Genomic DNA, 11,941 nt, shown 5'->3' with positions numbered 1-11,941 from the left:
AATAATATTGCCAATGCTCATAATGGTGAAATGAATAAGTGACTGTTTGAACAGCTTGTGTCAGCGAGGCGGGGATGCCACCTGCCACTTGGCCCCTGCCATCTGGGCCCTGCCACCTGGCCCCTGCCACCAGTGTTAATGAACACAGACACACACCTAATTATTCCTCAAACAATTTCATGATGTACTTTTAGACAAGTATGTTTTTTGACCAGACAATTTGACGCCCTCGTTGTATTGACTATTCACCTCACCATCGCTGCATTGAGGGACCACCGTCCTCGTTTGGAGTAATTTATCATTGTAGATAACTGCCAAGAGGGGTACGATCAGTTTTCCCCAAACTCAAACAAACCTTGCTCTGAGTGGCTTGCATGTGTCATGTGTCATGTGTCAGACTGTTGGGCATAATCTTCTGTTTGTCATGTTTCTTTTGTTTGGATACACAGTCTTACTATGATGTCAAAATAATTAGAATTGTAGAAATTATGTCAAGGATCTATTTCTTTGTATACATATATAAAGTTGACAAGTGATGAGCCCAAAGACCAGCAGTGGAGTGACGGTCAGGCATTCAGTGAGACCTGAGGCTGACTGTGTAGAATGCGGCCCCAGAATGATGGTCTGTGTTTTGTGTATTTATGGTGACAATGTAGTGTTGCAAGGGACAACATGCTGTTTGAGACCAATGCCATTGTGAAATGCTTCAGAAATCATTGTACAGAGTTGATAGTTCCTCCTAGACTTGTGCAATGAAAATGCTCTCAAAATACAACTCTTATGCTCTTATAAAAATTTTTTTTTTGTTATATTACTTGTTCATACAGAGACAGCTGCCATGTATGTGCAGGCCTCATAGTAATGATAGGTGGCATGAGGCAGACTTGTTCATACAGAGACTGTTGTCACGTATGTGCAGGCCTCATGGTCCCTCTTGCAACTTTCCTCATATTTGTTTCTTTAATACTTTGTAAGATGAATATATTCCCAGAGTAATGTTATGCTTGAAAAAAAAAAAAAAAAAAATAAATAATTTATGCAGAAAAGTATCTCAAGTTGAAAATTGCATAAATTATTCTAAGTTGAAAATGCACAAAATGTGTTATTCCACAAAAAATTATTCTAACTTAAAAATAAAAAAATAAATAAATAAAAAATAAAATAATAATAAGTTGAAAATTTTGGTTTGTGTTCAGAGATGTGTAAACATTATCTTGGAAAATTGTAATTATTTTCTAAGCTGTTAGAAATTCTACTATTGCACTGTAAAAATGTTCTACTATACATTTCAGCGGTGGACAAACAGTGTTTTTTGCAGATATCTCCTAAACGAATCGTTGGATGAGTATGATATTTCAACACACTACCTTGAACATCCGTTCGTAATTTATGGTTAACATACCACAGTGCTATATGTGTTATGTGAGGAGTTTACTCGTGAAAAATAACACAAAGCCGACGAGTCATGTTGACGCATTCGTCAATTCCTAACCACTACTACGTCTCCCCCGTCTCGGAAGTTCTCGCCCTCTTTATCGCTCCTCTCCTCTCCCTAGCTCCTCGCCTCCCTCACTCCTGTGTCCCTCCCTACTTCTCCCACCACTGTATTTATACATTATAATGTTCTGTAAGTGTGTATGTATAGATATGATTATTAACGAGTATGGTACAATATCATGAAGGCAAGAAGTGGTTCACGTTGATAATTACTGTACAACAGCACGTTTACGTGTAGTATATAGAAGAGCCATGTTTGCAGTCGTTATGGTCAACCATGTGAACATGATGTGCTGGAATTACCTGTGACCTGGACCTTCTACTGTTAGGAAAAGTTGATACTCTTATTGCGTACTGTCTACCTATTGATCATAAAAAGTGGTCCAGTTTATATATAATATTATTTTGTTAGATACGTTGCTTATTATCCAGCTATACGGCCATTAACAGCGGAATTAGCTATTGCTTTCACGGTCGTTTGACCCACTCTGGTCTTCATGTCCACATATACCAGCAATTGTATTAAATAATATCATTAATGTATGATATGTATGTACATACTGACGTATGTAATTATTATACCTATACGTATGTAATTACAATAGGGAAAAAAATCAAAGGTGGAAGGCTGATGGTGTGAATAAAGGGTGAAGAGGGAAGCGGGAAAGAGGGTCATGCGATACTGGGGTAGAGAAGGAGTGGTCTGGGGGTTCTTCAGGGTGGTGGTGGTGGTGGAGGGGTTAGACGAGTACCCCACACTCGTCCGATTCTGTATAACACCTTTGATATGATGACTGGATTAAGCGTAATATCACTCAGTAAACTCCTCACATAACACATATAGCACTGTGGTATGTTAACCATAAATTACGAACGGATGTTCAAGGTAGTGTGTTGAAATATCATACTCATCCAACGATTCGTTTAGGAGATATCTGCAAAAAACACCGTTTGTCCACCGCTGAAATGTATAGTACGTTGCTTGAAAATTGTGGTAAAGTCTTCAGCCTTGTGTTGATTGAATGAAAGGGAGACTTCATTGTATTTTTAACCCAAATATACATCTGTAGTTTCTCCGGAGACTCTTTGGAGTATTAAGGACTTAAAAAATGCAAGTCATAAATACTCCGAAGAGTCTCTGGAGAAAGTGCAGATGTACATTTGGGTTAAAAATACAATGAAGAGTCTCCCTTCCCTTTTCTTCTCTTTTATTCAGTCTCCCTTCCTTCCCTTTCATTCAATCTACACATTTTTACACAAGGCTGGAAACTCTATCAAAATTTTCAACTTAAATGTTTCTAGTTGGAACACTAGAATTTGTACAGTTCAGAAAATATGGCCACCGTCAATACAGTAGTGTTGGAGAGTGAAGAAGCTGTTCCTTACATGAAGGTATCAATTAGAAGGATTTCAACTTTGTTAGTATATTTTGAATGCATTTAGATAACAGAATTATTCATATGGAGATATTTAAACCAATTTTTTACATGAATGTTTAACAATTAACTTATTATTACTCCCACAATCATTATTAATATTACTACTAATTACTGCTACTGCTACTCTGACTTTACCAATACTACAATTACTACTGCAACCAATCAAACTTGCCCTGACGAATTACTCTCTCTCTCTCTCTCTCTCTCTCTCTCTGCAAAGCCCAACACTTCTAAACCAACAATTTTAGATACATGACCAATAAGCTTTAGTAATTCTCAAGATTTCTGTGATGCAACATCTAATCATGCTGTGTCCCCTTAATTCTAGATACCCTACATTAAATATTTTGAAGTTTTATGCTATTCTGATCTTTTTATTTTGATTTTTTTTCTATTCTGATCTTTAACTTTTTTTGTTCATCTAATTTATTTATCTTCACATTTCAAGTCTCATCTGTGCTATCTATTATGTACATTAATCTTTTTCATGTTCTGAGATTTGTTTCTATTCTGAGCTATAGATTTCTTTGGCTATTTATCTACTTTAAACCTATACACCATGTCTCGTCATACATATATATACATTATTCTTCTCACCTGCAAACACCTAACTAAACTTTACCAACACAAGATTTTACCAAATACCATAAAACAGTCACAAGAACCCGCCCCCCACACACACACGATCGACTCACAATCGAGAGGGCCGGGTTCGAGTCCCGGTAAGCGGCGAGGCAAATGGACAAGCCTCTTAATGTGTGGCCCCTGTTCACCTAGCAGTAAATAGGTACGGGATGTAACTCAAGGGGTTGTGGCCTCGCTTTTCCGATGTGTGGAGTGTGTTGTGGTCTCAGTCCCACCCGAAGATCGGTCTATGAGCTCGCTCCGTAATGGAGAAGACTGGCTGGGTGACCAGTAGGCGACCGAGGCGAATTACACACACCTGTCAGTAACCACAACCAGTCCACACACATACCCTCAAACAGTCACTAGAAACACCCAGATCTTAACACACACCACAGTCACCAAAACTACTTCCCACACACACACACAACATGTCCCCAAATAGTTACCAAAACCACCACACACACCCAAACACACACACACTGTAACTGAAAACACTCACCAGAACCACCAAACACGCTGACAAACTCACCACAGGACTCACACACACCCCAAAGCAGTCACCACACACCTAGTCCACACACACACACACACCTAGTCCAGCAGCATGGGGTCGTGGTGAAGACAGTCGTAGCAATCATAAATACTGTGAGCCAGGCAGTAGTGGTGGCGGTGGTGGCGTCCATGATGGCAGTACATGTCCCTTATGGTGTCTCTGTGGTGCTGTTTCTGTCGATTCAGTGCGTGCTGCAGCCTGCCTATGTCGTGCTCCAGGTGCTGTCGGTCAAGGTCGTGGAGGGAGTGGGCGCGACGTAGCTTGTTCGCGTATTGCTTCTCTGTAAGGGTCAAGTCGCGGGATAGGGTCATCTCGCTGGAGACTCTTCGGCGGTGTTCGTCCTCTGCGTGTTCTCTTGCCTCCTCCAGCTGCCCCCTCAGTGACCGGGTCTGTAAGGAAGGACGCGGTGAAATGTTTGTGTGAATCTTTTTCTATCACGTTTTGTATTGGATGTGTTTGTGTCTGAATAAATCTGAATGAATCATGTTTTCGTCTTTTTATTTCAAGTGTCTGAATAAATTGCTTTTTTTTTTTTTTTTTGTATTTGATGTGTTTGTTTGAATAAATATTTTTCTATTATTCTTTTTATTTGAAGTGTCTGAATAAATTACTTTCTATTTATCATATTTTTCATTTCAAATGTCAGAATTAATTGCTTTCTATCATTTTTTTTTTTTTTTATTCTATCAGTTGTGTTTGTAGTCTGAAGCAACGTGACTGTGTTTGAAGCTGCATTTTCTACCAGTTCAATATAGACTGTTCCTTTCTACTGGGTAAACTGACAGGCTAAATTCACACTCCTCTCATTGACCACTTTCTGAAAACTTTATATATTAGTTCTATATACAGTAATACTCCGCTTAACGAACGTTCGTCTACCGAATTTCCGGTTTAACGTACTAAATAAAGTTAGACCAAAAAGTCCGCATAACATACAACCACATCCGTTTTAGCGAATTTTCTGGGTTTGAATTTGCTGGGTGAGGGACCGAACGTGGCAGCTTCGCTGTGATTGTCCGGCTCCCCGCCTGTCTCTAGCGCTCCTGAAGCTGGATCCAAGATTCTTTAACAACCTCAGAACAACCTCCTGCAGTGAAATGGCTTCCATGAACGCTTGGAGGGACGGTGATGAGGTTGCTGGGAACACCACCTCTGGAGGTGGTGTTACTGTCTTATATATGCATTTATGTTCACAAAACAACATTTCTATTAGCTTTTTATAAACCTTGCCCCCAAGAAAGATTGTTTTGTGATGCATAGTGAAATCTTACATGGAACACCAAAAAATAAAGCAGAGATGATGAGATCGGCCACAGACGGCGGAGACTCCGGCGACTTGGCCGCTTCTTCTTCTTCTTGTGACCTTTTTAGCTTGGCGTGTTGTCTTTCACCACGATATTTCATTAGTAATTCACTGTCACTCACTGCCACGGAGTCCAGGTTATCCTCATGGCATGAGCGTATATGAATACTAAGATATGATATCCATTATAGCAGACAATAAAGGAGTGAAAACAAATTTAATATCGTGGTGAAAGACAACACGCCAAGCTAAAAAGGTCACAAGAAGAAGAAGAAGCGGCCAAGTCGCCGGAGTCTCCGCCGTCTGTGGCCGATCTCATCATCTTTGCTTTATTTTTTGGTGTTCCATGTAAGATTTCACTTTATGCATCACAAAACAATCCTTTCTTGGGGGCAAGGTTTGTATATATATATATATATATATATATATATATATATATATATATATATATATATATATATATATATATATATATATATATATATATATATATATATATATATATTGTTGCGACCGCTTCCCTGTTCGACGCTATTTGCCCTGCCTCGTTCAGTCGTCTCACCACTCTCAAGACCAGTGAAACGCTGGGCGTTCGCTCACTTCGCCGTCCATAGGCCTAGTGAAGCGCCGGGCTTCAAAACGGAGGCGATTTGAGAAGCAAGGCCCATCAAGACGAGGAGTTCGCTCCTGGTCCTGATTCCACCGTCACCTTCTACTCCTGCTGTGAATCGTGGTAGAGTTTGAGTGCGACTCCCTGAACTGTTGAATGTGCACCGGGTGTCACTTCTTCACTAGTAACGTAATGTATAACTTAGCTGCTATTGCCTACCGTATTGTTAGTTTATTTTCCGCTGCATGGGATATTTGTATTGGTTTTGAATATAATATTCATGTGTTTTTGTTGATTAAATTATATTGTTATATTGTTAATTTTCTTTAAATAAGTGTTACACCCGTCGCAACTAATATAACTCTTTTTTAACCCAAGGTTGATGTTGGGACCAGCCCAGAATGCATCCCCTATTTCCATTATTTCCTATGGAAAAATTACGTCCGCTCAAAGAATTTCAGCTCTACGAACAGCTTTGACTACACGACACAGGAAGAGTACTAATATCAGATATAAAGATCACTAACACCAAGATTAACCTCTTCAATACTGGGATGCGTTTTTACCTTTAGTTTTGGGCGTGGTTAGGCGATTTTATTTACATTAGGAAAGGTCTATGGAGGGAAGAAGGTTAGTGGCCAGTCTCCACTATTTCAATCCCAACACAAGTATCTGAAGTTACATAACATCACCAAACGGAAAACAAAAGTATGAAAACGCGTCCTGGTACTGAAAAGGTTAATATTTTTTCACATAACCTAAATCCTTAACCCCTTTAATACTGTGACAATTCTTTTTACCTTGAGATTTGTGTGCAATTAGACCATTTTATTGACATTAGGGTCTATGGAGGTTAGAAGAGTAATGGCCACAGTCTTCACTATTTTAATTCCCCACGTGAGTATCTGAAGCTGTATAAAATCACCAAATACGAGTAGTAAGCAGAGTATGAAAAATGAATCTTGGTACTAAAGGGGTTAAAAACCAATTCTTTTTCTAACCAATATATTTCAAACCACGTACTATTGGGAAATCTCACTTGGAATAAATGTATAAAAAAAACTGGCAAACTATCGACAGCATTCAAAATAAGTAAAATATGCATAGAAATCACTAAACTATTTTCACAATATAGAAAAACATAAACTGACCCACAAAACTTATATTACCAGGCCAGACCTTTCCCAATAGTACTTTCAACCTGACCTCTAACCTTTGACCTTTGACCTGAGCCGACCCGACCCACCTCCTCCTCCAGCTTCTCCGAGGTCAGCCGCAGCCGCCGGTTCTCCTCGGACAGCTCAGACGAGTGGTCCTTCAGTCTCAGGGTCGTGTCGTTGACCTGCAATAGAAGAGCTGGGTCATCTTGGGTCACTTGAGTCGATGTTAGGTCATGTTAGGTTAGCAGAGACTGAGTTTTTATTATCGTATTTATTCGTTTATTTATGTATATATTTTTTGTAATCTTAGTGAGTTTGTCTTACTATTTTTAGGCTTTTAATTTCTGAATTAATTTTTCGTGTTTACTTTTTCATTCGTTATTTTTTATTAGTATTTTGATTTATCTTTGAAATTGGCTTATTTAATTATACGTAATTTAGGTTTTTTAGTAAGTAAAATTTATTCTTCCCTTTCTCCTAATTTTTCCTTCTGTCATTCTCCTAGCTATTTTTTCTTTTCTATCCATATCAATCATTCAATTTTACATACATTCCCCCCTCGCCTCCCTCCCTCTCTTTCTCTCTCGTGACGCTTGAATCCTGTTGCATCACGTTTAGGGGGTGGGCGGCATGACCCGACCTCCTCCCTTGTCTACACTGCTACAGTAAAGTTATCAATCAATTAATCTGCTCACATCGTCCAGGTTGGCCACGGTGGTGCGGTATCTGGCCGAGAGGTCCGAGTACCGCCTCTCCAGATCAGCGACTGTCGAGTGCAGAGTTGACAGTTCATCACGCAAGTCCTGGAAGAGTGCCGAGTGCTGGGTGATGGAGAATTTAGCTTTTTCGTATTTCGGCTCTATATCACGTGTGTGTGTGTGTGTGTGTGTGTGTGTGTGTGTGTGTGTGTGAGCGCCTTACAAACCCGTGTGGTTTCAGCTAGAGCAGTGGTTCTCAACTTTTTTTTTTTTTTCGTCAGTAACTCCCTGAGTGACAACATCTAGAATCTAGGTGAACCCTCAGTAATCTGACATCTAACAGTGTTCATTTAGTGCCTGGCATTAACTCAATCAATGCTACTGCTAAGGATATTTTTAAATCAGCCTTCTATGTACCCCTAAAAATCTTGTGAACCCCCTGAGAGTTCGTGAACCCGAGATTGAACCCCGTAGAGCCTTTTGAAAGTATGCGGGCTGAGTGTTTCATAATATATTCCTTAACTAATTCTTTTGCCTTACCTGAACGTGTCTCTGATAGCGGGCGTTCTCCTCCAGTGTGTTCTGGTGCCTGGCTCTCTCCAGCTCTAGCTCACTCAGGGCCCAGCAGCCGCAGCGCCGCCCACACCCCATCACGGCCGAGGCCACACTCCTCTCCTCTCTTGGTCACGTGACTGCTGCTATTCAAGGCACATTCGAACACTGCAAAAATACAGAAAAAATAGTGTCAGATTTCTTTTCATTTCCTTTTCTCAGTAATAACAAGAAGTCCTTGCTAAACTTTCACTAGGATGACGTAAACTCTATGGAAGATCTTACTAACTTCACTTTGGAAGGTTAAAGGTGTAGAATTTGTCAAACCATCGCAAAAGTAGATCAGTGATTCCCGACTGTTTTCATTACATTGCCCGTTTACTGACTACTTGTTTGTTACCCACATCAAGTGTATGTACGGTAGCATATATGTGATAAAATAAATAGAAACGATAAGTGATGTTTTCAATAGTGTTTATAAGGTTAATAATGTAGAAATCTCGTCACTCTATTTCTAGAACCGTAAAAACACCCTTAAAAACTCGTGTCAACTTAAATAAAGACTTTTGAAATCGTGGAAGTGAAACGCAGAAGTGTTTGAGTGAGAATACAAGCCACTAAGCCATTGGTAACGTGACAAGACCGTGAACTGTGGTGAAGAACGGTCATAACCCCCTCAGTACTGGGACACATTTTTACCTAGGATTTGTGTACGCTTATATCATTCTATTGACGTAAGGAAGGGTCTATGGAGGTCAGAGGATTTATGGCCACAGTCTTCACTATTTCAAACCCCCACATGAGTTTCTGAAGCTGTATCAAATCGCCAGATGAGAAGCAGAATGGATAAGGATACGTGTCTTAGTACTAAAGGGGTTTAGCGTGTAGAAGTCTTGCTTATCAGAAAAATAGAACAATGAAACAACGAGAGAGAGAGAGAGAGAGAGAGGGTAGGTGTGTTGGCGTGCTGATGGGTAAATCTGCAAACACTGGAGCCTCGCGAGTCACGAAGAGGTAACGAGAACACGAGGACACGCCATGAAGGAATGTTTATGTATCCGAAAGTACACGGAAGAAGGAGGGAAGGAAAGGAACGGAAGAGAACGGAAGGAAGGAAAGTAAATGAAAGGAAAGGAACAGAACGGAACGGAACGGAATGAAGAAAAAAAGGGAAGGAAGGAAGGAAGGAAAAGAACGTAGGAAGGAAAGAAGAAATGAAGGGAGAAAGGAAGGGATGGAAGGAAGAAAGATGTGTTCCGGTTTTCTTCTTCCCGTTTTCTGGTTGGTTTAGGGAGTACTGTTTTCTATTATCGTTTTCTCTACTATTGTTACTATTAGGGTTATTATTTTCTATTCCTGTTCTCCATAGGATACTTTAATGAGTGTTTTTTAGGTACGATTATACCAAACCACCACCACCACCACCACCACCACCACCACTACTACTACTACTACTACTACTACTACTACTACTACACACAAAAAAAAATCTGAACTACTACTACTACTACTACTACTACTACCACCACTCTGAAATAGAAAACAACAACAATAACAGCAACACTTTTTTCCACGAACACGTAATAAAACTGCCTAATTTATCCAATTTAATCAGGTCAGCAGTAGTAGTAGTAGTAGTAGTAGTAGTAGTAGTAGTAGTAGTAGTAGTAGTAGTAGTAGTAGTAGTAGTGGCAGTCGTAGTAGTAGTCGTAGTAGTACATGTAAGGTCACAAACACTGATATTGTGACCTCTTGTTAAGATTAGGTCGGGAATCAATGAAAGGGAGAGAGGAAGGAGAGGGAGGAGAAGGGAAGGGGAAGAGAGAGGGAGAGAGGGAGAGGGAGGAAAAGTAGGACAGATGGAGGGAGAAAGAGGGTGGAGGAGAAGGGAAGATTGCAGGTGGGAATTTTATGGAGGGAGAGAGAGAGAGAGAGAGAGAGAGAGAGAGAGAGAGAGAGAGAGAGAGAGAGAGAGAGAGAGAGAGAGAGTCCTATTTTATTCCCTTACTCACTCCTTCGAACGCATTTCATCTCGGTACACGTTTACAACAAGTCCTTCCATCCTGTCACCACCAATACCCTCCCCAAGATAGGCTACCCCCCCCCTGGACCCTCCTCACCGTTACTAACCGCACCCTAACCTAACTGAACCTAATTTGAACCTATATACAAAATACTTAACCTAATTTAACATGCACAGAATATAGTGAAGGACTGGTACGGCTGATCACCAATACCATTAACGCTCACCACACCCACACCCTCCTAACAAACTAATGGTGCCGACGCGCTCTGCCCCTTCAAAGAAATCACTAAAATGTCTGGTATCTGGTATTACTGCTTGGTATTTGGTATTACTCAGTCTGGTATCTGGTATTACTCAGTGTTGGTAAGCAAATCAACTGGTGACACGCACATAACTTCAAACAAGTCTCCTGCGATCCAGTGTAGCGGTGACAGAACTTAACAAGCTTTAGATCACAGCCTGAGTACTTGGCGTCCGTGAGGAAAGCAGCTTAGCAAATGGAAGGGACAGGATTGGCTTGAGCTTAATGCCTATCCACTGCACAAGGCTCATTAAGGTCAGTTCAGTACCATGACGCGTTTCCATGTACATTCTGCTTACTATTTGGTGATTTTATACAGCTTCAGAAACTTATGTGGGGGATTAAAACAGTAAAGACTCAGGCCATTCATCTTCTGACCTCCATGGACCCTTGCTAATGTCAATAAAATGGTCTAATCGTATACAAATCTCAAGGTAAAAATGTGTCCCAGTATTGAAGGGGTTAATTCAGACACTTCAGCTTGTGGCCAATCCTTTAGTTGAGGTTGAAGAAAAAGCACTGGATGATGCTTTCCTTCTTTGTAGAGAACCAACACTCAAGTGGGTCTCTTTCTAATCTTTCTTTTTTCCCCTTGGCTGGCCCTCTTCCCTACATAAATAAGTAAAAAAATCTCACCAAACAACTCCCGTGGGTCAGAATCGAACACATGCCATGGTAGTGACTGTCGACGTGGTTCACCCTCTTTCAGTACAAATGCAGTATTATAAGTAACTCCCAGCATGGCGGCCTCTCATTGGACGCTCTGCAATGGAAGGCCCGTGATTGGTTTAGCGGTGATACGTCAATGAAGTAACTACCGGGATGGAGGGCTCTCATTGGCCGTCCGTGACACGTGATCTATAGACGCCACAACCCGCCACAGGACCCACAATGCCCTACTAGTGTAAACAGCCACAAGAAGGAGAGGAGGACTGAGGAAAACTGCTCAAGGACTGTTTCTGACGCATTTTTTTTTCTTCCTTTTTTTTTTCAAAGCATCACTACAAGTCAATAAAAACCTTCCCGACTTTCATTTCTCCCTCGTTTCTCTCAATATATTTCTCCCTTCCCTTTTCTTAACCTACATTTCCATACCCATTTATTTCCCTCTTTCTATCCTAATCTTCCTTCACTCCTCTTCCTTCCAATGTATTTCATCCCTCCTTCCTTCTTTC

General features: G+C 40.6%; 1 protein-coding gene across 2 annotated transcripts; it reads right to left on the bottom strand.

Annotated features, from left to right (window-relative positions):
- Nucleotides 1-3,738: 3,738 nt before the first annotated feature.
- LOC123510066 (centrosomal protein of 55 kDa-like) lies at nt 3,739-8,560 on the bottom strand. Of its 2 annotated transcripts, none has more exons than XM_045264855.1 (4): nt 8,428-8,560; nt 7,885-7,992; nt 7,243-7,371; nt 3,739-4,505 (listed from the first exon to the last, which is right to left on the bottom strand). In XM_045264855.1, the coding sequence occupies exons 1-4, from the start codon at nt 8,536-8,538 to the stop codon at nt 4,155-4,157; spliced, it is 699 nt and encodes a 232-aa protein (XP_045120790.1). In that variant the 5' UTR covers nt 8,539-8,560; the 3' UTR covers nt 3,739-4,154. The 2 variants fall into 2 exon arrangements, with proteins under 2 accessions (XP_045120790.1, XP_045120797.1); XM_045264862.1 differs by having other exon boundaries at nt 7,276-7,371.
- Nucleotides 8,561-11,941: the final 3,381 nt, after the last annotated feature.

Source organism: Portunus trituberculatus, chromosome 3, assembly GCF_017591435.1.
Source record: "Portunus trituberculatus isolate SZX2019 chromosome 3, ASM1759143v1, whole genome shotgun sequence".
Lineage (NCBI taxonomy): Eukaryota > Metazoa > Arthropoda > Malacostraca > Decapoda > Portunidae > Portunus > Portunus trituberculatus.
This window is presented reverse-complemented; position numbering and strand designations above follow the sequence as displayed.

What these genes read in the sequence shown, in the direction of transcription:
- LOC123510066 (XM_045264855.1), bottom strand. Translation starts at nt 8,538, where the DNA reads ATGGGGTGTGGGCGGCGCTGCGGCTGCTGGGCCCTGAGTGAGCTAGAG. An exon ending in CCGTGGCCAACCTGGACGAT is followed by an intron (nt 7,372 to 7,884) that starts GTGAGCAGATTA and finishes CTTCTATTGCAG; the next exon opens with GTCAACGACACGACCCTGAG. An exon ending in GCTCAGGTCAAAGGTCAAAG is followed by an intron (nt 4,506 to 7,242) that starts GTTAGAGGTCAG and finishes CCTTCCTTACAG; the next exon opens with ACCCGGTCACTGAGGGGGCA.